The sequence below is a fragment of the Boleophthalmus pectinirostris genome, unplaced genomic scaffold (assembly GCF_026225935.1).
Source record: "Boleophthalmus pectinirostris isolate CB_2022bp ecotype Guang Dong unplaced genomic scaffold, ASM2622593v1 HiC_scaffold_5, whole genome shotgun sequence".
In the NCBI taxonomy this organism is placed as follows: Eukaryota; Metazoa; Chordata; class Actinopteri; order Gobiiformes; family Gobiidae; genus Boleophthalmus; species Boleophthalmus pectinirostris.
The window spans coordinates 24511830-24537205 of NW_026571404.1; the positions used below are offsets into that span (position 1 = coordinate 24511830).

At 39.6% G+C, this 25376-nt stretch overlaps 5 protein-coding genes across 17 annotated transcripts in view; 3 read left to right on the top strand and 2 right to left on the bottom strand.

Annotated features, from left to right (window-relative positions):
• itsn1 (intersectin 1 (SH3 domain protein)) overlaps positions 1–10044 on the bottom strand; it is a 28826-nt gene extending 18782 nt beyond the window's left edge. The window contains exons 1-17 of one of the 3 annotated variants that reach the window (XM_055162474.1): positions 9839–10044; positions 7969–8028; positions 6969–7061; positions 6140–6203; positions 5767–5927; positions 5371–5556; positions 4765–4843; positions 4579–4685; positions 4274–4337; positions 4063–4200; positions 3881–3975; positions 3543–3682; positions 3347–3469; positions 2993–3142; positions 2512–2652; positions 2145–2232; positions 1467–1606 (exon numbers count right to left, since the gene is read on the bottom strand). In XM_055162474.1, the coding sequence (XP_055018449.1) occupies positions 1467–1606; positions 2145–2232; positions 2512–2652; positions 2993–3142; positions 3347–3469; positions 3543–3682; positions 3881–3975; positions 4063–4200; positions 4274–4337; positions 4579–4685; positions 4765–4843; positions 5371–5556; positions 5767–5927; positions 6140–6203; positions 6969–7061; positions 7969–7996 (1797 nt within the window). In that variant the 5' untranslated portion in view covers positions 7997–8028; positions 9839–10044. Of the gene's footprint in view, positions 1–1466; positions 1607–2144; positions 2233–2511; positions 2653–2992; positions 3143–3346; positions 3470–3542; positions 3683–3880; positions 3976–4062; positions 4201–4273; positions 4338–4578; positions 4689–4764; positions 4844–5370; positions 5557–5766; positions 5928–6139; positions 6204–6968; positions 7062–7968; positions 8029–9838 lie in introns of all 3 variants that reach the window. The other 2 variants (XM_055162473.1, XM_055162475.1) reach the window with 2 other exon arrangements.
• A 474-nt stretch (positions 10045–10518) lies between these two features.
• Positions 10519–13730, top strand: cryzl1 (crystallin, zeta (quinone reductase)-like 1). 3 transcript variants are annotated; one of them, XM_055162487.1, is made up of 13 exons: positions 10519–10720; positions 11048–11095; positions 11194–11266; positions 11327–11371; positions 11450–11518; positions 11854–11987; positions 12058–12169; positions 12294–12314; positions 12420–12521; positions 12622–12731; positions 12808–12913; positions 12990–13035; positions 13541–13730. In XM_055162487.1, exons 1-13 carry the CDS (start codon positions 10655–10657, stop codon positions 13647–13649), a joined length of 1041 nt encoding a protein of 346 aa, XP_055018462.1. In that variant the 5' UTR covers positions 10519–10654; the 3' UTR covers positions 13650–13730. The 3 variants fall into 3 exon arrangements, with proteins under 3 accessions (XP_055018462.1, XP_055018463.1, XP_020776687.1); XM_020921028.2 differs by having other exon boundaries at positions 10525–10720; positions 11048–11125; XM_055162488.1 differs by lacking the exons at positions 11327–11371; positions 11450–11518 and having other exon boundaries at positions 10523–10720; positions 11048–11125.
• Positions 13205–22946, bottom strand: setd4 (SET domain containing 4). Of its 7 annotated transcripts, none has more exons than XM_055162480.1 (13): positions 22811–22945; positions 17324–17406; positions 17140–17235; positions 16662–16699; positions 16320–16408; positions 15991–16227; positions 15414–15473; positions 15190–15319; positions 14946–15120; positions 14797–14875; positions 14649–14729; positions 14248–14371; positions 13205–14153 (listed from the first exon to the last, which is right to left on the bottom strand). In XM_055162480.1, the coding sequence occupies exons 2-13, from the start codon at positions 17394–17396 to the stop codon at positions 14031–14033; spliced, it is 1305 nt and encodes a 434-aa protein (XP_055018455.1). In that variant the 5' UTR covers positions 17397–17406; positions 22811–22945; the 3' UTR covers positions 13205–14030. The 7 variants fall into 7 exon arrangements, with proteins under 7 accessions (XP_055018455.1, XP_055018458.1, XP_020776684.1 ...); XM_055162483.1 differs by having other exon boundaries at positions 22800–22909; XM_020921025.2 differs by lacking the exon at positions 22811–22945 and adding an exon at positions 21975–22220.
• Positions 18558–20679, top strand: LOC110156802 (carbonyl reductase [NADPH] 1-like). Of its 2 annotated transcripts, none has more exons than XM_020921029.2 (7): positions 18558–18611; positions 19155–19266; positions 19360–19529; positions 19627–19734; positions 19804–20012; positions 20087–20140; positions 20216–20679. In XM_020921029.2, exons 2-7 carry the CDS (start codon positions 19157–19159, stop codon positions 20387–20389), a joined length of 825 nt encoding a protein of 274 aa, XP_020776688.1. In that variant the 5' UTR covers positions 18558–18611; positions 19155–19156; the 3' UTR covers positions 20390–20679. The 2 variants fall into 2 exon arrangements, with proteins under 2 accessions (XP_020776688.1, XP_055018466.1); XM_055162491.1 differs by having other exon boundaries at positions 18608–18630.
• On the top strand, positions 22202–25292 carry LOC110156828 (carbonyl reductase [NADPH] 1-like). 2 transcript variants are annotated; one of them, XM_055162489.1, is made up of 7 exons: positions 22202–22361; positions 23351–23462; positions 23566–23735; positions 24337–24444; positions 24514–24722; positions 24797–24850; positions 24926–25292. In XM_055162489.1, the coding sequence occupies exons 1-7, from the start codon at positions 22223–22225 to the stop codon at positions 25097–25099; spliced, it is 966 nt and encodes a 321-aa protein (XP_055018464.1). In that variant the 5' UTR covers positions 22202–22222; the 3' UTR covers positions 25100–25292. The 2 variants fall into 2 exon arrangements, with proteins under 2 accessions (XP_055018464.1, XP_055018465.1); XM_055162490.1 differs by lacking the exon at positions 22202–22361 and adding an exon at positions 22673–22812.
• Positions 25293–25376: the final 84 nt, after the last annotated feature.

Sequence of the window (25376 nt, forward strand, 5' to 3'; positions counted from 1 at the left end):
TAATAAAAGATATCACGTATTAATTTAGCCATATTAACTTTGAGCAGTTTTTGGCCTCCCCTGATCGCCCGTCACAGGTGAAGTGTAGCTTGAACACTATATTATAGCTAGTATAACTATAAGGTTAAATTATCATATTATGTATCAAATACTATGTATCGCATCAGATTTAAACCTTTTTTTTGCAAGTCTAGAAAGTAAATTAATAGTTCTTGAAACAGAACTTTATAGCATTTCCACTGGTAGTCTTTGTCTAAAATGTATGCCTGTAGTGGAATTTGATATCCCCTTGTCTTAGCAAGCACACTTCCATTTCATTGTTGGCATTTCTCTGTGGTTAGCTCTGGCATCACCCAACTATTACAGAATGCGTCCTTCTTTAAAATGATCAGTCTCCTTGGTCAACTCCTCACAGAAGTGGTACACTGTGCTCTTCTCATTTCATCTCGACTAGCTTGTCTCCAAGATGTCCTTCTTAGTTCCTATTTAAACCTCCTTGTGTGGCTTGAATAGCCAATACTAACGCGTAGTGTTGAGTATTCAAGTTCACCAGGTCCTGGACTAATGGTAAATAAACTTTTCCAGCTACAGACTACAGAGTCTCCTGTCTCTCTGTACAACACTAGGACTCGTCAGGACAATACTAATTTTTCCCTAACAATGCCGATGTTCAGAAAAAATAAGTGTGAGGTATTTGCAGAAATTAGAATAAGCTTAGTCTTGGGCGTGCATTCTTCACTAGTGTGACTCTCCATCCTCAACTGTTAAATGGGAATGACTTACAGAAACACAGTCAATATTCAAAGCATAGTGCATGTTATGCATGTTATTTAGGTTATGTCCATGAATGGTACAAACACACTGATGGTGGACTTTTTTTTTTCTTCAAAGTCACAATTTTTTACAATTTGGTGGATACTGTGACATAAAAATAATCTACATTTTGTCCTTTTCCTCCAAGGCCGCCCTACCCATCGTCACAGAGCAGAAAATCTAAATCTAGTTCTCAGCAAGAGGCCACTTCTCTCAGAGCTGTCTCAGAGCTGTATATATGCACTTATACACACATAACTGTCTGAGTCTTCGGACTCAGAACCCATTACAAAGCTGTGCCTTCCAGCCCATCATACTCATACAACACAGCTCATATGTGCATGGCCACTGTGAGGAAGGGAGCAGCTTTAGGTAAAACTTCCTGAAAACAAACATTAGTGAAAACTGTTAACTATAGCCCATTAATGTTAAGATCGAGCCCAAAAAAATCTGACACACCTATTGTCCAAACGCCACCTGGACCCAAACCCTTCCCTTCATCTGTAGGTCCAGCCCAACCCAAGACTGCAAACTTTCTCAAAGAACCAGAATTAAGCTTCAGTGCATTTTTATGTTCCATGCACGGTTTTATTTGCAGAAAAAGCAGTTAGCTGATTTTTTCTCACAGACGTGTGCGTGGAGGACACATTTACCTTGAGCTGAGTGTTAAATGCATCTATCTCCAGAAGTTTGGCCCTGGTTTCTCTTTCCACAGAGTCCAGCTGCTCTCTGAGCTGCTGCCGACTGATTTCCTTCTGTTCCAAGGCTTTCTGCAGTGATGAAAGACTGTCCCCTATAAATACAACAAAATAATGTGAACCTACACTGCGTTGATCAAATACAAACTACAGTACACCTTAGTTTGCGTAACAGGCAGTCTGCAAGTCACATACTCAAAATACATTCCCCACCGCACCATATGGATTGTAAATCTGACAATTTAACCAGAAAATATATTTCTAAATGTGCTACAGTCACAACATTTTGGACAATTCATCAGATAATTATTTTCTTGCCTCTGTCAGGAATCTTTCTGTTCAGGCCACCTGATCACTGCCTTTTCTAGGATGAAATGTCTTTGTTTCCCATGTCTTTTTGCACTTCCCTTTCCCATTAATACCTATTGAAAGGGTCATTCCAAATTATTGCACATGGTTTATCTATTCATCTATCTATTTATCTACATATACGGTTAGATTACTGCATGTTTTTGTTTTCTGCATGTGTATATTGCTTAGGCATTTCGTGTCAGCACCCTGATATTAAACATTTACAGTGAATTACACACCTATTTTTTTTACTAGCTAAAGATTGCCCATAACAATACTCACGCTGCAGGCTGTTCTGCTGGACTTGCTTCAGCTGCTCATTCAGAGTCTGTTTGTCAGGTATAAGCCTCCCCAGCCACTGCTGTGAGTCCTGTAAAACACATCGAATATTCAAGCAGGGCCTGAGAGGCACAATGAGAAGACTATGATTCATTCATTAGGTCATTATTCAAATTCAATTCAAATAAGTATTTAAGTATTCAAATTAGTATTTGCAGCAGATGAGCTTGTGTTTTGAGTCACCCAGTGTAAACATGGGAAGTAAGACAACACAACAAATATGAGCTTTATAGAAATATATAACTTGTCTAAAAAATGTTGTTTAAGGTGAAGGAAGGAGTTGGCACTTGTGGTTTGTGAGTGTTTGAACCTGAAGCTGTTGTTGCAGTGAGGTGATCTCTGCAATACGTGTCTCTCTTGACTGATTGGTCTGCTCCACCTCTCTCCGCTGAGTTGACAGTCGAAAACGGACATCCTTCAGTTTTCCTTCAAGCTGTGTTTTTTTGTCATTCTGAAAATAGTTTTTTGTTGGTTGAAAACAAAAGAAATAGGTTATTAGATTACCCCTGACTCTTTTTGCACCATCTACAACAGGGTGATCCTGCTCTATTTGATGACTATACAGACAATGTGATTGTTACAAAATTTGCACAGCATCAAAGGTGGGCTATCTTTATAACACAAGCAGAGCTATAACAGTGAGTGTAGACTGAATTTTGGTTATAACAGAAGGATCTGTCAAACCAAATTAGCATGATCAGATCTCACCCCTTGTGCCCATAAGAGAAATGTATGGATAAGTCATGCTAGCAAAAGTAGCTTGAGATAAGAAATGATGTGAACAAAATTACCAGTGCTTCAAGTTCAAACTCCAAAGTCTTCTTCCTGGCTTTGAGCAGAACTATACTCTCTTGCTCTCGATTTCTTTGAGTTAAAAGCTCCTGGCGTCGCTGCCGCTCCCATTCCAACTGACGCTGACGCTCCAACTCCCTTTTAGCAGCCTTTATATGAATACAATTCAAATTGGTAAGTTAGTAAAAAGACAATATCACATCTAAAGCCAAGCTTCTGTCAAAGTGTATGGCATCTGGTAAGCAAAATTGTCATTCAGAACATAAATTTCATTTCATGAAACAGTAATAAAAGTTGGTATGGTGATAAAACATTCCTGACACAATTTCCATTTAAATGTGAATCAACTGTACCTCTCTTCTTTCAATTTCTTTGCGCCGCTCCTCTTCTCTCTGCCTCTCCAGCTCCCTCTGTTTTTCTAGCTGCTTCTCCAGCTCCTGCTGCCTTCGCCGCTCCTGCTCCAGGCGCTCGCGTTCCTTGGGTTGACACATGCGATTAGTTAAGTGTGTGAAAGTCTGTTCAGACCAAAAAGTGTTTTAAACAATGTACCTTTCGCTCCTGCTCCTCCCGTTCCAGAGCAGCCAGTCGCTCCTGCTCTTTCCTCTGCTGTTCCTGGAGAGCCTGCCGCCGCTTCTCCAGTTCCAGATTCCCTCGCTCAAAATTCTCTCTTTTCTTGTCTTCAAATGTCACTGGAAGACACAAAGCAACAAAGATACAACTAAACTAATACACAAGCAATAAACTCCAACTAGAGAAAAAGTAACTCCTCATACGACAAGCCTTCTCTTAAGGACAGATTAGAAAATACGTAATAAGTATTCCAGTAACTATGAATGGGTCATGCCATTGTTTTAAAATATTAATAGAAAAAGGTTATATGAACATACCAGGCAGTTTCTTGTCCTGGTTGCTGTCTGCTTCCTCTTCAGCTTCTTCTGGGACAGCCTTCTGGTCAGACTGCACACTGTCACTGCGAACACGCCTACAAGACATTATAGAGAACTTAAATTACTCAAACTAACCTCAACAACAATATGCCGAAAACTGTATGACTTGTGTGTTTCAGTACCGAAAAGTAGGGGGGAGGTATTCTGGAGGTAACACTGGAGGCAGCGGGACACCAGACATGGCCATATCAATGAGGTGCATAGCCAAAATGAACTCCTCAGCAGTTAGTTTCCCATCCTGATCAATATCTGACAAACTCCTAAAAGGGAATTAATATTAACAATAAGCCAAACACTAATAAATCAAACATTTAGATGATTGAGTTAACAAACCATATTGTAGCAAGCTGGCTTTGAGGAAGACTGGACTGCATGAGAATTGTGCGTGCCTGAGGTCCTGGAAGGCAAATATGATTATGTAAGTTGTAAGTTATGTTATGTTAAGTTATTATGCAAGTTCTTCATTTATCATTATACGTGTTATGACTTTACCACACTTTTTAGAAGGGGCTTAAAGGGGCAATTGTGCTCAAATAAGGGTCATCAACCAAAAGCCACAAACACACACCAAATCTCCCTGAAGTCAGTTTAAAAAAACAGCACATAAAACATATAACAAAATGTCTTAGTCTGTTCACCTGTGAGATGTCCACTCATCATCTTGTCATGTGAATTAAAGAGTTGCCGATACTTGAGCCTCGACGACTGAGGGACAGCCCAGTCTGATGGAACAGAGTGGACCTGACTACTGTAAAGCAGACAAAGGTTACCAATGTTAACATTTACTTTATGTTGCGGTGTTTGGATAACAAAACAAATGTTACCTGGTAGTGTCAAAAGATGGCCCTTTCTGTAATTTGGTACTGGATCGATTGAAGGAAGAAGATTTGTTGACAGCGGGAGCTGGAAGAAACATATTCTTCAACTGAAAAAGGCTGTGGGCAATTAATCCAATAATATACCGTGCACCGACTCCTCAGGTCAACAATTTTAAATAAATTTTGAGAGACTGAGTTATAAACTCTATACTTAGGGCCGAAGCAGAGGAAGACTAAACATAAATAAGTATTTTTTATTCTTAGTCAGCTATAATAGGGTCTTACTTAAATGACCTGTCCTTCAGCCAGCACAAGAGTCATGTCAGCAAGCAGCACTAGGTTACCAATAACCAACAGAGTATATGGAGCGCTTTGTTGCGTTATGGAGAGAAAAAATTAAGGAGTGTGTCAGACTCATAGAGCATGGACAGTGTACAACTCCTGCCCACAGAAAAATATGCAGGGGTCAAAGGAAATGCTCTGTCTCTGACTGCTATCAATTTAAAAAGGCAGAAACACAGAAAATAGCCACAGAATGCCACGATTTACATAACTGTGTGTGCTGCTAGCCTAACTTCATTTTTAAAATAATAAAACACTGCAGATTCTTACCTGTGTGGGAGAAGCCAGTGATGGGCTGCATGATTGCTGTAGGAGGGGCACCATTGGCGATAGGCTGGGTTAACGGAGGTTGAGCGGTTGAGACAAGTGGGGGTGATACGCCAACAGGTAGAGGGGGCAGTGGGAGGGGAGGGACAACAGGTATGGGAGCAGGGATTGGAGCTATGGGAGGCAAACCTGCAGAAAACAGTGTTGGGTTAATTAAGCATAAGAAGCTTAATCTATAACAAAGCAAAGATCAACACTGCTATCTGATGCTTTGGTGAATGAGGTGGAATTCATGTCATGCATCATATGTACCTGAAAAGTGATGCGAATTGCAAATCTGAAATTCTGAAAAATTTGTGAGACTCTGTGTGCTGCTGAAACATATTACTGGGCACTCACCAAAGGCAGGTGGTGGAGGTAAGGGCAGAGGGGGCTGTTTCATACTTGGAGGCAGTGCGGGGGGTAGGGGATGACCTTGAAGTTTTAGCTTGATGAGTTTCATAGCAATGGAAAACTCATGAATATCCATGCGGCCATCACTGTTCATGTCGGCTAAAGCCCTAAAGAACAAGAGAGAAAGATAAATGAAGACAATAACACAAAATGATGTCTTATATTTCCATATTTTACCATTACTGAGGTGCTGGAAGATTACGAGCAGGCACTAATGTTTAAATATATTGTAACTTTTCTGGTGGGGGGGTGATCCCACTCACAGTAAAAATGCAGGTTCAAGGTTTTCCATTGGGCTTCTAAAAGTGCTTTCACTTACCAGATTTGGGCCAGGACAGGAGGAGGGAGTCCTGACTGGAGAAAAAAGTTCCTGGCCTGATCTCCTAAAGTAAAAATTTAAAAACAAATATAATAATATTTGTTTACATGACAATTTTGATTTTTGTAGAGTCTGCCTTTTTTGAAGTGCAAGTGGTGTAATTTGGGTAGATGAAAATCAAATTCAAGCCTTGAATGCAGGAAAATGCTAAATTACTCAAACATGCAGGAATCAATTAATATAAGTCTCTAATTATGAGAATGATGAGGGTGCACTGTTATACATAGCTAAAGGTTCAAACTATACAACTGCATAATGTATTTAGTACAAGACAAAAGGCAAGGCAGACAATACCTTAAGAACATAAAGATATGATTAAGGAGTTGCCAATATACTGACATTTTATTGTTTAAAAGTATATTGTGAAGGAGTTAATTTGAATGTAAATTAAAGATGTAACTTGGCTGGAAGATAGTCTTAGATAACAAGTGATATTATACTTCACAGAGGGACAGAAGATGCATTTAATAGCCCTCATTTAAAATTGCAGTTGTAAATATAGTCAGTTAGCCAACTGTGTCAGTAGCACAGCACAGTACAATATAAGGGCAATAGCAGGTTGTGCCTACAGTGGTAGTACTGCTGTTGGCAGCTGCAGCTAGCTGGTCTCAGGGGTTGATGCACAGTTGGTATTACGATACATGCAGGAGCATGTTGAGGTTTTATGCGCAAAACCCTGATAGCTTGGGGTTATGCACAACTCAACCTCAAATCTCTGATGTCTTGTAACAACGCCTGTCCTGTCCTTGAGTTTATGTTTGAATTGTACCTGTAATGTAACCTCCAGCGTTGGGAGAGAGGCTGTGAAACTGCTGATCATGTTTGGCTCTCTCATCCACTGAGATCAGATACACATCTGGACCTGTAAAATAAAAAAAATAAAAAATACACTGTAAAATACAGTTTGACGGAATCTGAATTTGCCTTTCTGGTTCCCTCAACCTGTATTTTGATTTGACTTTGAGTCTAAGCATGGGGACTTGTGAGTGCCACATTCACCAAACCTCCACCAAGGAGTGTCACCCTTTTCCCTTTGCAGCTTCAGGCCAATGACACAGTAAATGCTGTGTGATTGGTCAGTGAACAAGTGTTCTTTTGTTGACCAACATCTTCATGACTGGCGGTGGTCGACCTACCCATCACTGTGAACTGTATGCCAGGGCTGACTGGCTATAATAGTCTTGAAGACTATTTGTGGTTGTGCACCTATCTGTGCCCCCTGGTCCAGAGAGCTAAAGGCCACTATGCCCTGTGCTCATGTGACATTTACTGTCTCTGTCCCTCGAGTGCAGACTGACTGGGACGTTCAGCTATGCTGCTCCTGCAACTAAAAATGCCTTTCAATCTGAACTGAAGCTTTGTGAGCTGCTTTTTTAAGAGAGCGAGAATCCTGTGAACATTGTCTCTATTCTACAGTGTATTCCATGTGCATTTATACCATTTCTATTTTAGGTCAAATGTGTAAAAAGTTACACTTTGTCACCCTTGAAAAACAGATTTCAATCTCAGTGGGTGTTTTTTATTGTTTAAATACAGGTTAATAAATAGAATACATAAATCTCAATATAACCTTCTTGCTTTCAATAATTTTTTGTTGTTGTAAGCATTCCACATTTTTAAGCAATATTTTATACTATAAGTAGTAGCAGTCCAGTATCAGATTTTCCATGTAGTAAACCAAATCTTTCCACTTGCTTTTTACAATCCTATGTAAGACACATAACTGTTATTAGCTTACAAATCCACAAATGGTTTATGCTGTGCCTGACCTGTGAATGTAGTGGGGAACTGTGCCATGTTTCACTCAGTCCTGGGCTGTGAGAGAACACCTGCAACACAGAAGTAAGACCATAGACTGTGTAAAGAAGGTAAGACCAAGGACTCTATAAAGAAGGTAAGAAAGAATCAGCTTCTCCTCAAGGATCAACACCCACTGCAGGGTGTAACAAGGTCACTTCAGGTTAATACATTCACATACCATTTCAGAGCCCATTCGCTCAGTATTCACTCTCACTCACTAAAAATAATGATAGATAATAAGTTTGAGTTATAGAATGTATTTCTGTGACAAAATCCCCTTTTCCTTTGACATCTTTCACAAACTGTTGTTCACTTTAAAGATTTTTTACGTCTTTCAATAAAACTGCTAAACTGCCCTGCGACCTAAGTATTTAAGAACTTGACATATCATTTATCACATTACATGAGTAGTAAGTGCTTAATCAGAAGGAGTAGGCTTTATACACACAACTTAAAACACCAAGGAAGCACCCAATGTGACTGTATGTGTACAAGCCCTGCCTGCGAGTGTAACTGTAAACATTTATAATGTAACACAACTGTTAAACATTCTGAGACACTCAGCCACAACAGAGGCACAAGCAGGATTTACCCTAATTGACTGAATCATCCCTTAACAAACGATGCCTAATTTGACAATGCCAGAATAGTTTGATTGCTGATAATAAACAATCACAGATTAAAGATTTCCATATCATCAAAACCATTTTAATAGAGACACAGCTATTGAGTAACACTTGAGGACAGGAAAACACTAAATTTACTTTTTTCTCCCAGTGTTGCTTAATTCCTGCTTAGTCTGAGTCATAAAAACGTCTCATCAAATCACATGCTTTAGTCTGTTTTTAGTCCTTATAACAATTATTACTTATTATTATGATCACCAAATTTAATCAATTTTCATCTGCTGTACTAGTTAACTAATATTTTTTATTACATTACTTGTAATTAATCAGTTTTTTTGTTTCAGCCCGATTTCTTTCTGGGAAATAATTCAGTTCTGTCTATTCTTTTTAAATTACATATTATTAATCACATGTAAATGGAAAATTTTGTAACACTCTTTATTGAGAAGGCTCTTGAGCAGCAGGAAAACGGCAAGACCCTGGTCTAGTGGTTAGAAAAAAAGAAGTGAACGCGCTTTACCTCTTATTCACTTCCTGCACTAAAAAAAACACACACAAAAGGAATAGAGAAGTGAAAAAAACATACTAAGTAAATAAATACATACTAAACTGAAGAACTGAAGTGTTCAGTTTATCAATTGGATATGGTTTTCAAGGGATAACTGTGGAGCAAATCATGCACGAACTCTCAAACACAAAGGACTTTGGAACTCTCTGTTTTGTGCCAAACATCCATCAAAATGAATTTATGGATTCAAAAAAATTAGGTCGCCATATTTAAAGGCAAATGTAGCAAAGCAGAACCTCTTTTGGTGGTCGACATATTTTAAAGTTTAAAAGTAATTCGTTATGTAAAAACCTGTAGGCGACTAAATGGGACAAATTAGTGAAATTACAAACAAACCACCCCGGGATGCAGAGGGTGAAGCAGAGTTGCAGTGATTTAACATTAGCATACTGGCTAACTGGCAGCAAAGCCAAGAGTGATCAACATGTCAGTACATAGCTTTTACATACACACTTCAGAAACCGAAATCAGATACATATAAGCACCCAAAACAAACAAATCACAAGCAAACACAGGATTACATATTGTATTATGTTCGTCCGATACATTTCCTAACCAGTACAGCTAGCAAGCAGGCTAAACCGTGAGAAGCTAACGACACCCAGGACAATCTTTTACAGCATCCGTACTATGCAATGTACTTACCTCATATTTTAGTTTTCATTTACAAACACTGAGCCGAAGAGCTTATCTAGTGAATTATATAATTCAGTATATTCTTCCAGATGTTCACACTGTATTTTAAACCCCTGTTGAGGTTTTCCTTGAATATCAAAACTCTCACCGACAGAGGGACAGTTGGAAAATGGGGTACAGCTGCTATCTATCGCGAGACCTTACGCCATATTTATCAATTTACATAAATCTCGCGAGAGGATAAAAGCCTTTGAAGGATGTGACAAATACACGCATTTAATTTGTACATACGTATGATATTGATGTATTTCTGTGGAGCAAAACATAAAATAGAAAAAAAATAAAAAATATCGCTAATTTACACCTGAAATAATCCGGTTAGACCAAGTTTGGTACTCAGAACCACACAGTCTCTGCTCAAAACCAAATATATTTGAGAGCCACTGGTCTGAAAGCATAGCCTGTATAATACACAGTCTATGGCATAAAGCAAAGGATTGACCTGGACAAAATGTTATACATTTTGAAAACCCTGTACAGGTGAATAATTTATAAAGTCAATATTTTTCCCATTCAGAAGTCTTATTCTGAACCTTTGCTACCATGCATCAGTAGAAGAGTATGCACTTTGATCTCATGTGATCTCTCCCGAAGCCAGTGCCACCAACCACCAGTGAGCGGCAGCAATGCGTTTGTTTGAGTCCAGCCTGACTAAACTGCTCTTGAAGAAGAAGATGATAACGAAAATAACATAAAAAGAGGAAGAAGTCGAATCTGGAAAGCAAACCACCTAAAATAACACATTCCTTTGATTGTAGGCTAAGAATGAAAGGTTTGTATTGTCGAGCGACTGGGCGTGATGGGGAACTCCAGTTCATGATTCAGGAGACGGTGAGTTATGTTTTTATTTATTACCTCATTGTCTTTAGCTGACACAATCTAATGCTTTAATTGCATAACAAATGCTATATGCTGTAGCAACCGTAGTCTATGAGTGTAGCTATAGTGTCTAAGGCAAACGGGTTATTATTATTATCATCTAGATGCTGTCCATGGATCTATGGTGCTGCCCTGATCCTTTTGACCGCCTACTGAATACAGAATACGCTTGCAGGGTTTTATAGGGGCGTATTGCCTATACATTTCAAAAACCTTTCATTTTAAAAGGTCCATTTGTTTCATACACAATTTAAGAGACCGTATTGCTGTGTCTTCCAGAGACTTCCAGAGGTCTTGAGCAGTCATCAGGTCCGTGTTGAAGTCAAGGTGTGTGGACTAAGCAGCGTGGACCTCCAGGTAGCAGCAGCTCCATCCATAATCAACTCACAGATACAATAGTGTGTTTCATCTGTGCTGTGCTGTAGCTGCTCAGGGAGATGAAGATTGAACGAGATTTGATATCTGTTGGTCGAGAGGTCGTTGGAGTTGTTAAACAAGGTAAAACTTCCAAAAATCATTTCACAGTTCATGACACAAGTGTAACTGGTCTCTTTACAGTGGGGTCCAAGGTGTCTCTATTCCAGCCGGACGAGGAGGTTGTAGGTGGAGTAATTTTTGATTTACTTAGTCTTTTTAAAGAGATTTAAGTTTCTTTAATCAATTCTTTTTTATGATTTACAGGAATTCTCCCTCTAGATTGTCCTTTCTCGGGGCTCTGTGGAGTCATTGATATTGATGAACATTATTTAGGTGATTACGCTTGCCAGAGTTAAACTGATCAACAAATCAAATCCAGAGGTTAAGAAGATTACTTTTTATTGCTTCAACAGCAATAATCACAATGGGATTATATTCTTAATCTGAAAAACAATATATATATATATATTATATTATATATATATATATATATATATATATATATATATATATATATATATATATATTATATTATATTATATTATATTATATTATATATATATATATATATATATATATATATATATATATATATATATATATATATAATTTTACTCAGCACTAATCCACATGTGGACCATTATTCTATTGTTTATTTTGTCTCCTAGTCCATAAACCAGTGCAGCTGAGTCGGGTCACTGTGGCTGCAGCCCTGCGCGATGCTGTGGCTGCTTACACTGCTCTGCACACTCTGGCTCACATGGCAGACAGACACAGTGTCTTGGTGGTGGATGGAGCCAATGTAGGGAACTCTTTTACTCTTTGATTGTGGTGTCAATTAATGTCTGTGACAAGACCTTTCTCCCTGACAGTCGTTTGGCCTCATGTGCATCCAGCTGGCCTGGTACCATGGGCTGAAGGTCTTGACCACTTCACATTCCTCACAAGACCACACCTTCCTGGAACAGCTTCGACCAACTGTAGGTCTGTTTATTATGTTTTTTTGTTTGTTTTTCTTAAGCTTTTTTGTGAGCCATCAATAACTCATTATTTGTAAACTTCACTGAGCTTTTTCTTTCATCTTTTAACCTTTCTGACCTGTTTGTAGGTGTTCAGGATCCTATTGTAGGTATGGCTTTGCACTTATGTTTTAAGCATTCACTTGTGGTTCTTTATAAATAATATAACTGTGACCTTTTGATTAAAATAATCTAATTTAAGAGTTGATTTATAGCCAGGGTGATTCCAGTCTACAAGGGCCAAATCTCAAATCTTGTGCCTGCAGTCCTGGAAGAAACTGGTGATCTAGGTGTGGATATAGTCATAGACTCTGGAGGTAGTTTATTTCAGTTTTTTTTCCTTTAACATGAACTCATTATATGTGTCTTTATTAGTATGTTGCAACAATTGTTAAGTTTCTTTTAATCCATTAACAGTGCATCTTCACAAGGAAGAAGAAGAAGCAGATTTTGTCCCCCACAAACATGACCTAATTGATGTGCTTGCTGTTGGAGGCCACTGGGTCACCTCTCACCCACACTTGCAAGTATGAAACTAAAAATACATTGATTTTGTTGTACGCTGGTTTGGGTCTATAATAAGAGTCTAATTCTTTGCCATAGTTGGACCCTCCAGACTGCAGTTACCTTCATCTGAAGTCAGCCTCTGTGTCATTTCTAAACCCTGAAGTTTGGACTGCTTCATCTGCTCAACATGGAAGATATTTGCGTATCCTAGACAGTTGTTGACTCTTTGTTTGTGTGTGTTTTGTCCCATTGACTGATTCCTATAAATTTGACATCAGACATTCTCAAGGACATTGTAGATAAAATGTCTACAGGAGTACTGAGGTATGTGTTGACAAATGTTAAACTTGTGTTTAATGCAAATAACTTGTGATGCATTACCATCACCACTACCCTTTCAAATGTACTGTAAATAGTATGCTAGTAGTATCATATAGGCCGGACCCCCAGAATAATCACGCAACCCACTTGGAACCTCCACAGCAAAACAAAATAGATGTGCTAATTATTTTATGTTGCAGAATCACAGCTGTAGTTTACAGTTGTGCGTATTGTAGAAGTTTATTGTGTTATTTGACCAAATACTGCTAAAACATACTCTTTTCAATTTAAAATATGGATCAAATACAGTGTCATAATTTTAAAATAACATTTACACCACATCTTTATAAAACTTTGCCATTAGATGTTATTGAGGTAATAGTGGTAGAAATACTTAAATTTGCACTAAAAAACATGCTCTCTCTGATAATTTCGGCCAATTCAGCAAGACAAAAATTGGTCCAGATTAGACTACAGCTCACAGTCTATTTCTGTCATTTCTTTCCAGACCGCAGCCAGAAGAGGCATTACCACTGTACGAAGCCACTGTTGCCATGGAAAACATCCAGCATCATCCAAAGAGAAAGGCTGTGGTGAAACTCACAGCTGAGGACTAATTTTACACTTTTATAGGGGCTGCATGTCCTGCACTAAAATGTGGCATTAGAGATGTAAATAAAAAAGTTTGCAAATCTTCAGAGCAGTTTTTTTGTTGACATTCTTCCTGCCATTTACATAATTAAAATAAATACATTTTGTACATCTCAGTATCAGCATTAATATTAACATCTATTCTCCTGAGACATGACTGCCATATTATATTTCAATATTTCAACACGTCCATATCTTCTGGTGACTTTCTTGAATGTGTACCTTCAAAATATTCACTGCTTCAGAGATAAAACTTCATCATCTTCATCAGATAACTTTTTAAACATTTTGCTTTTTATAAGAGTCAGATGTTATAAGAGTTTAAAAATCTCATGATGAAAAAAAGGTCATGAATCAGTAAGTATTTCAAGACACTTTCCCAGAATTATCCTCTCCTCTTGCCGTAAAGCCATGACAACATCCAATTGTTCAGTCACAGATGCGTCACATTGCTGCTGCAGCTTGGAGATCTGGACAGGCACATCAAGACAGCAGTTAGTAGAGCATTACTTTATACCCAGATATAAACTTGGCTCTGTGGGGAGTGAAGGCATGAAGTTCCACCTTTTCCAGAGCTGTGTCAGTGTCCTGCAGTCTATGGACACACAGAGTTCGAATGGTTTGGGTGCACCACCTTTCCTTCTCCTCACAAAGTCTCTGTCCAAGCAGCACAGCCTTCCAAAGACCACTGACAGAGCATTATGTTAAGAACATGATCAGCAAAATGCATTTTCAGCATAAATACAACTGCGTTCACATCAGTACTTGCCAAAACCTGTTTGTAATGGCACATACTGTTGCTGAATTCAAATCCTTAAACGGGTAGTTGGTCATGAATGTTTGAAACAGAATCAATTACTGCTTTTATAGAGCTAGATAAAGGTTTTCAAATACATATGCAATGTGGTGAGGGCTACAGTAAAGGCAACAAACATGTAATAAAGGTGTGAGGGTTGTGTCCTTACAACTGTGTTTGCGGTAGAGACAGAACTCGAACCACAGTCTGGAGCCTCCATCCTGGACCTTCACTGGAGAGTGTTAGGTTACTGCAAGCAAGCGTGAACACAATGTTTAAATGATCCAAAATCTTACCAACATACTTAAAAGGTTTACCTAAGAAGTTCGTTTTGACTGAGGAATTTAATCTTTTGTTGCAAATTGCTGTCTCCTTGTAAAACTTTACATAGAATGTCTGAGTAGAAAAGGGTAAAATCGTTAAAAGAGGAAAAGTTATCTAAACCAATCACTTCTTTCTTCTTTACCCTTGTCCAAATACACAACGCTGTGGGGGTTATTAGTTGCTACAAAACCATACTCCACCAGGAGGCGCTGGTTATCATGGCTGCCATAGTTGATGAAGGCCTGTTGATACCGGTCAATGCCAGAAACACTATGGATTTCATAACATCTTGTGTCACTGTTGAAATTAGCTGAGACCTAAAAAGCAATTGAGAATTAATGTAATATTCTTCCTTGTTTCCTTCTGAAGGTTTTTATTTAAGTTACCTGAACATCAGGGCGATGGTTGAGCAGGTCAAGAAAGGGTGCTAGAGCGCATACATCCTGCCCAGAGAGGAACTGGCTGGGTGAGTGAGCCATGAACACTGAGCGAGTGTTGACAGTACACCAGGCCCACCTAGTGCATGAGGTTAGTGGGAGAGGTTAGGAGATTGTGTAAAAAGCTGCTGACTGATGATGTAAATAATAATGTGTGCTACTGTAACATGCACCTCAAAGCTTCATATGTAAACACCTCCTCCACTGGCTCAATCACAAGAGGCTGCAGCCACCTGAAGAAAAAAAAGGCACTTACCCTCATCATCATGAAATTGACTGTTATACCAATTTACCTATATACCCATTTTATATAGCACTTTTCTGGACACTCAAAGACGCTTTACAGAGCATTATTCATTTACTCCACACTCAGTGGTGGTAAACTAATATTATAGCCATAGCTGCCCTGGGGCAGACTGACAGGAGCAAGGCTGCCATTCTGCGCCACCGGCCTCTCTGACCACCACTATGCACACACTACTTCCATACTACGCAATGTGAGTGAAGCATCTTGCCTAAGGACACAACGACAATTTTTGTGACTGGCGCCCCACTGTGGCACCTGATTTTCCCTGTGGTCTCCCAACCAAGTACTACCCAGGCCCAGCCTTGCTTAGCTTCTGAGATATGACAGGATCAGGTTTTGACAAGCTACATGGCCACATGTAGCAAGGTGCAATTGCAGTTTGACTAGTTTGTTATGTAGTAGTTCAATGGAACATTAGCTTTTAAGCTTAAGCTTAAGCCTACCGGAAAAAGTCTTGATTTGAAGAGTGTAGTTCTTGTACAGATGCTCTCTGCTCTAAAGCATGTCTCTGAACAACCTTTGGTAAAAGTGCAATAACATCATCAGCAAAGTAGACAGGGCAGGTGTAAGTTGTGGGCAGCACATCAATATATGGATACCACTCAGAGAGTGGAACTCTATGCCGCTCCAACACCAGGAACACACATAGCACCAGGAGAGGGGAGGGGTGGGGCATCCACCTGTTAAGAAAAAGCCACATTCAGAACATATTGTGTATCAAAAAAAATAAAAAAATCATTCAACAGAGCATACATGATGTGTGATCCATTACCCTTTTATCAGAGGCCCCAAATAGCTGTTGAGAACAGTAGTCGTTGTCAGGAGACATGCTTGGGGCAAAGATATAAGCAGCTGGCCAGGCTGAAATGTAGAAATGAAAGTGCATTATTAAATGCAAACAGGCTGAAAATTGGTGATCCAAAACTTAATGTTATTAAATATTTTATTATTTCTGAATCACCAGACCAGTCTCATGAGGTGTCCTTTATTAACCAATAGTGGAAATACATTTTGTTATTGCTAGCAGCCTTTGTCAACAAAACTTTAATGGTCAAAATGATTAACTATTCAAATGCAATTTGATAAATGTTGCAAACTAAATGTTACAACTGACCTTTACTGTTTTGAGAGTCTGCAGTCCTCTGCCTGTATCTATGAAGAACAAACACTTGAGATGTGATAAGCTAAACATTTATGTTTAAAATATCATGATGCATTTGCAGTGTGCATGCCAACTGCTGTGTGTTCCAAGGCAATCTCATGTTAGTTAATGTTCTAATCTGTGAAATGATGGTGCTCCACATGAATAGAATTTTGTTAAATTTTTCTTCTCAAACTGCCACTTAATGTAAGTATTTACCACAGGTACTATCCCACCAAACAAATATTTAATTAGAAAGATTTGTGTCTAGCTATCTCGGCTACCATATACGCAGATCAAGTTCTAATTCAAAAACACTCTGCAACCTATGGTATTTATTTAGACAGGATCAAGCACATCTTACAGACACGCCCTCATGTACTCAGTGTCCTCAACTTCCATAAGCACTTACACGCTGATACTCAACAGCAGGTTTACAGAATAGTTGTACCTGTGAATTGCGCTGGTAGCAGAATGGTTGATGCAAAACCCCTTTGTTTAAGGAACCTAATGAGCCGCACATATGAGGCCTGGTGACACAGCGAAACTACAAGAACATACATTAGATTGTACCATTGGTCAGTGTGCTACATACTGCAGTATAGAGGTGGTGAAGAAGTACTTCCAGTGCATACCTGACTGCACTCTCATACCACACTTTCTCCTCCTTTTCCGGGCCACTCGTCCAGGTCGTCTCCTTTTCTTCATTGCTAAACCTCTGAGGAAACACAAAGGAAGCTAGATCAATCACTCTAACTATTGTCTATTAGAATGAGCAAATTATTAGAATTTGTCTTGCACACAGGAGCACGTACACAAAGGTATGGGACACAAATGGGCAACGTTTATTGCATCCAGTTTACTGAGCAGCTGTGTAATAGGTGGGCTCAAGCTGCACCCAGTATACAACATTTTACTTACTGCACACATTATAAACTCAATATTGAGAATTGACTACATAAATGCTGCCTCACAGATGAATGAAAGGACATTTTAAGCATAACAATTTGGAACAAGGACTTGTTTATATGGAACAATAGTTTATTATTAAATTAGATACAATTTTATGTATGACTCAGTACGGCTTTTGTCATTATTTAGTCCTGGTCATACAGTTTATGGTCCAGGTCAATGCATACATATCTTGCGAGTTGGTACTTGACGTGATAATTTAACTGAATCAGCATGACTCAGCAATCACCATACAACTCACAAAAGTAATATTGAACAATACACACCATAATATACACCATCATTTGTATATTAGTGAAAATATGTAGTGATTGTATAACAGTTCTGATTTTTTTTTTGACATTCTTTACCTCAAAATACATCAAATCAGACAAAAATCTCAGCACTGTCGCCATTCACTCTAACCTGTTATTCTTGTTGTCAGTCCACACACCCGCTTAAACTTGTTAAACCCTCAGAAGGAGTTTGTTAATGAAGTCATATGCCTTTTTTCCAGGTATTAAGAATTCAACTATAAGTGAACCTCAAACCTGATTACAGAGAATAAATATTAGTACTCTTCATTTGATCCATCCTTAAATACCATTGGACAACAAGTCTGAACCAGTGCCCGACACAGTGCCATGCCTTGTGACCCATCTCCATATCCCAATCCATTAGTCGATGCCTCCTTCACTGGAGTCTTCACAAACTTCCTTGTGATGGGAGAGTGCACGCAACTTAACCACCATGCAGGTTTGATGTCCTTACAAGGATGGAGCAACAATGAGAAAAATAATTATATTTAAAATAATAACATTTGTGCTGGTTCATTGTAAAATTCTGTTTGGGCTGAGGTCAGACACTTTAGGGAGGAGCCAGCCTAAAGGAGACCTATGCCTTAATAACAGCTGGTTTCTCTCAGGCTCGTTCAGTTCACCTTTTCTGCAGCTCTGATCCACACACACAAAGGTAAAACATGTGGAAGAAGGCAAGAATCTGCATTTGTTTAAACTTTCTTAGCTTTGAAGGCATAGAGTATGGGATTATGCATCTTCTGATATACTAGACTTAATTACTTTTTACATAATTGTTTTGTTATGTTTCATTGCATTTGGTTAACTTATTAACCAAATCAGTGGCTCTAAAATGGCTATGTGTACCACTAGTACCTTTTAAATATATATTATGTATTTTATGAAAGCTTAATTTCTTTTGTCACAGTTTAGTCCATACAGACCTATTTTAGAGGTATCTGGATTTAGTCTTGGTTTAGTCCCTTGAAAACTAAATATTTCACAAGGCTGTAGTTGTGTGGAAACTAAACTCAACTTTTGTAAAAATCAGCATGACACAGCAGACCACATATGTCACCTACTGTAATATAAATATCTCAACCACTTTTTTGGTTAAAATTAATAACATATTTGAAGATGACTGATGGTGGTCCAATAATTGTGACGCTGCTTGAAATATAATAAGCTTCTGTTTTAATTTTTCCTTGTTTTTGAACAGCCATGACTAAGGTTGCAGTGGTAACCGGCAGTAACAAGGGCATAGGTCTGGCCATTGTTCGTGCCCTGTGCAAACAATATGAGGGCGAGGTCTACCTCACAGCCAGAGACACGTAAGTTAATTCACATTCTCCCACAAATCCTTGTAGTTGTAGATGCATCAGGACCTATAACTGTATTACACACTAATAAATCTAATGCTCCAGGGGCCGGGGTGAAGAAGCGGTGAAGACTTTGAACGCTGAAGGACTAAAGCCCAAGTTTCAGCAGCTGGACATCAATGATCTGAACAGCATCACCAGGGCAGCAGCCTTCTTCAAAGACAAGTATGGAGGGGTGGATGTTCTGATCAACAATGCTGCCATTGCTTTCAAAGGTAAACACTGAAGTTCTGAATTAGGTTCAGTTCTGAAGCTCAGAGCTCTGTACTATTGAACTCAATTACTCTGTACAATGTTTCTGTTAACATCTAGAGGCAGATACCACTCCTTTCGCTGTCCAGGCCGAGGTAACTCTTCAGACTAACTTCTTTGCAACCAGAGACATGTTAACCCACTTCATGCCGCTCATCAAACCAGGAGGTAAGCACTCTTAAAAACTGTTCACATGTCTGTATTGGACAGCAGTTAAGGTTTGTGTGTGTTCTGCAGGTAGAGTGGTGAATGTCTCCAGCTTTGTTGGCGTTAACACCTTGAAGAAGTGCAGTGAAGCACTCCAGGCACGATTCCGTAGTGAGGACATCACAGAGGATGAGCTGGTGGGGCTAATGAAGAGGTTTGTGGAGAAAACTAAAACTGGCCAGCATAAAGAGGATGGCTGGCCTGAGACGGCGTATGGAGTGTCCAAGACCGGACTGACGGTATTAAGCTACTAATTCATGTTAGAGATTGAGACAGAAGCAATAGTTAATAACCCCAATATTTATCTCTCTAGACATTATCCATGATTTTGGCACGTCGGCTATCCAAGGAGAGGCCACATGATAATGTAAGAAAAAATTTAACTCTGAATTACGAATGATCATTTTATAATGATGTGTTTTGTTTCAATGACATCCCTTAGATCTTGCTGAATGCATGCTGTCCAGGCTGGGTGCGCACGGACATGGCAGGTGACAAAGCTCCAAAGAGTCCAGATGAGGGCGCCGTCACCCCCGTCTACCTGGCACTGTTACCCCCTGGAGCCAAAGAGCCCCATGGGTGCTTTGTGTCTGAGAAGAAGGTTCAGCCTTGGTGAAGTTTTTCAGAGAAGATCAGAGAAGGAAGAGTAAATCATAAGAGAAGTTTTTCTCTATGTACTTATACAACGAATAGCAATTTAGCTACATAATAAAGTACATAGATGCACAAGTGCAGAACCTATGTAGCAACTTGAAATATTTCAATGAATCCAACTGATGAAACTGCTTGTGTGACCATTGTGTAATGTCTCTCAAAATAATTGTATTTAATTTTTTTTAGAAATTCAAAGGAAAACATGTCGTCCTTCTCAACTGAAACCAAATAAACCTTTTCCTTGAGTTGTAATTTACCCGGGTTTTTGATCGCCATTGTCTATGATGATCACAGAAGGCAGTAAGCTAGGGTGACCATATTTCCGTTTGTAAAAACCTGGACACCTTTTGAGGGGGGGGGGTTTCTCGGATTTTTTTGTGTGTGCAATTTTTTACAGCGTATGAACGCGTATTGTGTATTACAGGCGGGTAGTAATTACACACAGGGTGTGTTAGGACTAAACCAGGTCTAAACCAGGACTAATCTTGGACCGGTCCTTTCTCCTGCGTCACCTCCGAGCCCGTCCTGATGGTGAGTCCTGTTTCAGTTCTGGGTTAGTCCTGGTTTAGTCCTGGTTTAGTCCTAGTTCAGTCGTGGATTAGTCCTCCTCTTCAGTCCTGGAATCAGTCCTGGTTTAGTCTTGGTTCAGTCCGTGGCGTAGGCAGCGCAAAAGTTTTATATTATCTCAGGTTAACGGGCAGGTGCGGTCCTGTACTGCGCGGGTGCGGTGTTGTACTGCAGGTCTCCAAAAATGGACCCGTGCGGGACTCTGAGTTGTTGGGCTCCATTATGGAATAAGTGAATCTTCTGTTTGTTACATAAAGAAGGAGGAAAATAACACAAGGACGACAGCAGCAACAAGTTTTAAGAAGGAAGTAAAAAGGGTTGCACCTGTCCTGTGTGAGAAAAGTGTATAAAGTTTGTGCTGAGGGGTTTTACAGCCTTAACACAGATAGAATAATTGTAAAATATAAAGTTGACTACTTCGCGGATTTCACCTATCGCGGGTTATTTTTAGAACGTAACCCCCGCGATAAACGAGGGACACTGTCAGTCTCACCTCAAAACGTGTGCACATGACCTCCCACTTGTCCCGACCGGGACGGAAAACGGAGAATTTCTTGTACAAGTCATTGTTAAATGGGCATTTGTGCTTCGGTATGTTGCAGACTGACCGACTGTTTGTGTCTCGCTCCTTCTGAGTCACAGACGCTACGAGAGACGCTCAGTTTAATGCCCCCAGTGAACGGTACTGAAAACCCGGACATTTGCATCACTTTATAAAAAAAAAACCCGGACGCCCCGGACCTGACGCAAAATACGGACATGTCCGGGGAAAAACGGACGTTTGGTCAACATAAGTAAGCGCTCTTTTTTGAGAACAAGTGAAGTCACTTAGAACAAGTTTGCTAACACACAGGGGCAATAACCATCACGTTAACGAGAACAAACCCTGCCTATGCTCCATTTATGGATTTTGGCAAAGTAGCAATTTTACAAATTATCATCTGAAAACAATGATGCATGAACAACAAAGCTGTTCTTACCCTTAAATACTGTGGGGCTGCCTTTAGCGGAACCTGTCCACGAATGTTATTAATTTAATTAATTTTCATTTTCCCGGAGAATAATACATTTCTGGGCGGGATGTGGGCTTTAATAAACCCATGGATTTGGGCCGCTGTTATCCATGATCGCTGTCCCGAACATAGATCCACGATCCTGATACATAAGATGACCCGACATGATCGCACGGCACACGTGTTTGTTTTGTCATTCCGGTCCTGCGCACAAGATGCGCATGGACCTCTGTGGGCCGTATTACATCACGTTTTTGTTTTTCCCACGTTCAGAAGAAACTCGCTGTAGTTCTGTTGGGTCTGATCGCTTTCTCTGCAGCTACCTTTCATTCACGCTGAAGTTGCTCATAACAGGTAAACATATGTTACTTAGACTGATTAATTTAGCACACTCAGACTGCAAGGCTTTTAAAAGCATCCAGGCTACTGCTGCTTCTGTAATTGAATTTGCCTTTAAAGAACGATTCTGCTGTACTCAGCATGACTAAGCAATTTTTCATGAACCAGTGAATTAGAGGTGAGATCGGGCCTAAAAAATCCAGCCCGACCCGACCCGGCCCGCGGGTATTAAAACCCGACCCGGCCCGAGCCCGACCAATTAACTTGATTTGCAGGCCCGAGCCCGAAGCAAACCCGAAATGTCATATTTTATTTGTGAGGAGCAGTGCTCAGCGTCGAGGTGCCAGTCTTTTTGCTCTCTTATGAAAGCAAAGCGCCACATTGACGACATTCAGCGAAGCCAACGCAAGTTTCTGTAGCATTTTCAACAATCAATTTGAAGCTTTTCCACACCTCACTCTTACCGGTGCGTGTTTGTCTTTTCAGTTCTCCTGCCTTTAGTTTAACTTCTTGCTCCTCCATATTGGGGATACCAGGTCAAAATAGATGCAGACTTGCGGAGGGGAAGGTTATTAAATAAAGAGGGGGCGTTCACGTGCGCAGAGCTCTGGCTCTGCGGATCCTGTTTAGTAGTTAAATAGCAATTACATTACATTACTTCTCTGTTTTATCCATATTATTTATTTTATAACAAGTATTCCTTAGTTTAGTATCCACACATCGTTTTAGCATACATTTTATAAACATATATTTATTTGAAGCCCGAGCCCGACCCGACCCGAAGTAATGATTGACATTTCGGGTCGGGTCGGGTCGGGTCGGGCTTGGGCTTGGTCTTGGTCTTAAGATCTTACCTCTACAGTGAATGTGATCTTCTTGTTCATTCACGCCACACAAAGTATTTAAGTAGGGTATTATCATTTGGTTATGCAAAATACAATGTCATTTATGTTGATTAGTTTACTAGAAGAACAATTTACCAAATGGTGTTTTTTCATTTATAGCCATGACTAAGGTTGCAGTGGTAACCGGCAGTAACAAGGGCATAGGTCTGGCGATTGTTCGTGCTCTGTGCAAGCAGTATGAGGGCGAGGTCTACCTCACAGCCAGAGACACGTAAGTTAATTCACATTTTTTCCTAAATCATTGTAGTTGTAGATGCATCAGGACCTTTAACATATTTTGACAGTATTACACACTAATAACTCTAATGCTCCAGGGGCCGGGGTGAAGAAGCGGTGAAGACTTTGAACGCTGAAGGACTAAAGCCGAAGTTTCAGCAGCTGGACATCAATGATCTGAACAGCATCACCAGGGCAGCAGCCTTCTTCAAAGACAAGTATGGAGGGGTGGATGTTCTGATCAACAATGCTGCCATTGCTTTCAAAGGTAAATTCTATTGTTATTTTGACCATGACAGGTTTATTTGTAGAGCAGAATTTATAGACAAAGTAACTGAAAGCGCTTTACATAATAAGAAGGGTGTGTTAAAATCATAATGCAATCAGTTATTAAAAAAAACAGGATCATCATTAAATTGTAGCTGAGGCTCAGACAGAAATACTGCCCTTCCTCTTGTCACCAGCATTGAGACTCATTATAATTCTCTTCACACACTGACTCTCTGACTCTCCATCTACCTCTATTTGCTCTCCTGCAGTGTCACCTGCTCGGCTCATCACATACCCACCGTCACTTTTATATATGTATATATATATAGAGAGAGAGAGACTGACTATCTAAGATGGATATATATAGCTATCTGTGTGTGTGTGTGTGTATATATATATAATTTTTTTTTTTTTCAAAGTGCGCCACTGACTTTTGTGCACTTATACATATATATATAAAATAAATAAATACATAAATTTTGGCCTAGTCTAAATTTGAACATGGTCTGTCTCACATCTTCAGGAAGACTGAGATAGTTCATATGACACTACCATATTGCAGGTTCTTGCTGTGATTTTATGTTTGTATCAACCTCTAGTGGCAGATACCACTCCCTTCGCTGTCCAGGCCGAGGTAACTCTTCAGACTAACTTCTTTGCAACCAGAGACATGTTAATCCACTTCATGCCGCTCATCAAACCAGGAGGTAAGCACTCTTAAAAACTGTTCACATGTCTGTATTGGACAGCAGTTAAGGTTTGTGTGTGTTCTGCAGGTAGAGTGGTGAATGTCTCCAGCTTTGTTGGCGTTAACACCTTGAAGAAGTGCAGTGAAGCACTCCAGGCACGATTCCGTAGTGAGGACATCACAGAGGATGAGCTGGTGGGGCTAATGAAGAGGTTTGTGGAGAAAACTAAAACTGGCCAGCATAAAGAGGATGGCTGGCCTGAGACGGCGTATGGAGTGTCCAAGACCGGACTGACGGTATTAAGCTACTAATTCATGTTAGAGATTGAGACAGAAGCAATAGTTAATAACCCCAATATTTATCTCTCTAGACATTATCCATGATTTTGGCACGTCGGCTATCCAAGGAGAGGCCACATGATAATGTAAGAAAAAATTTAACTCTGAATTACGAATGATCATTTTATAATGATGTGTTTTGTTTCAATGACATCCCTTAGATCTTGCTGAATGCATGCTGTCCAGGCTGGGTGCGCACGGACATGGCAGGTGACAAAGCTCCAAAGAGTCCAGATGAGGGCGCCATCACCCCCGTCTACCTGGCACTGTTACCCCCTGGAGCCAAAGAGCCCCATGGGTGCTTTGTGTCTGAGAAGGAGGTCCATCCTTGGTGAAGTCATTTCAGTCAGCACTATAAATATTACCACTATTTTCCGCAGAGAAGCTTTATAATGTGCCTTTAAACATTTAACAAATCATACTGTAAAAAGGCAGTTAAAATATATTTTTTATGACTTTTATAAGCATTCATTTTAAAAAGCATTTTATTTAAAAACTTTTGTATATCAATAAAAGCCTTTTCCATGACTTGTTTTGTAGTTTAGATTCAGTGTATCTACCTCATGTACATAGGGATTGCTGCAAAATTAATTAGGTGATGATGGGAAAGTC

Bases quoted from the DNA above. Each gene is read 5' to 3' on its own strand.
- LOC110156828 (XM_055162489.1), top strand. From the start codon at position 22,223: ATGCGCATGGACCTCTGTGGGCCGTATTACATCACGTTTTTGTTTTTC. The intron at 23,736-24,336 runs GTAAATTCTATT...ATCAACCTCTAG, and splicing joins TGCTGCCATTGCTTTCAAAG to TGGCAGATACCACTCCCTTC. The intron at 24,723-24,796 runs GTATTAAGCTAC...TTATCTCTCTAG, and splicing joins TGTCCAAGACCGGACTGACG to ACATTATCCATGATTTTGGC.
- setd4 (XM_055162479.1), bottom strand. From the start codon at position 21,561: ATGACTTGTACAAGAAATTCTCCGTTTTCCGTCCCGGTCGGGACAAGT. The intron at 16,409-16,661 runs GTCAGTTGTAAC...TCTACATTTCAG, and splicing joins AGACTCTCAAAACAGTAAAG to CCTGGCCAGCTGCTTATATC. The intron at 14,730-14,796 runs GTAAACCTTTTA...GCTTGCTTGCAG, and splicing joins AGTCAAAACGAACTTCTTAG to TAACCTAACACTCTCCAGTG.
- cryzl1 (XM_020921028.2), top strand. From the start codon at position 10,655: ATGAAAGGTTTGTATTGTCGAGCGACTGGGCGTGATGGGGAACTCCAG. The intron at 11,267-11,326 runs GTAAAACTTCCA...GTCTCTTTACAG, and splicing joins CGTTGGAGTTGTTAAACAAG to TGGGGTCCAAGGTGTCTCTA. The intron at 13,036-13,540 runs GTATGTGTTGAC...ATTTCTTTCCAG, and splicing joins ATGTCTACAGGAGTACTGAG to ACCGCAGCCAGAAGAGGCAT.
- LOC110156802 (XM_020921029.2), top strand. From the start codon at position 19,157: ATGACTAAGGTTGCAGTGGTAACCGGCAGTAACAAGGGCATAGGTCTG. The intron at 19,735-19,803 runs GTAAGCACTCTT...TGTGTTCTGCAG, and splicing joins GCCGCTCATCAAACCAGGAG to GTAGAGTGGTGAATGTCTCC. The intron at 20,013-20,086 runs GTATTAAGCTAC...TTATCTCTCTAG, and splicing joins TGTCCAAGACCGGACTGACG to ACATTATCCATGATTTTGGC.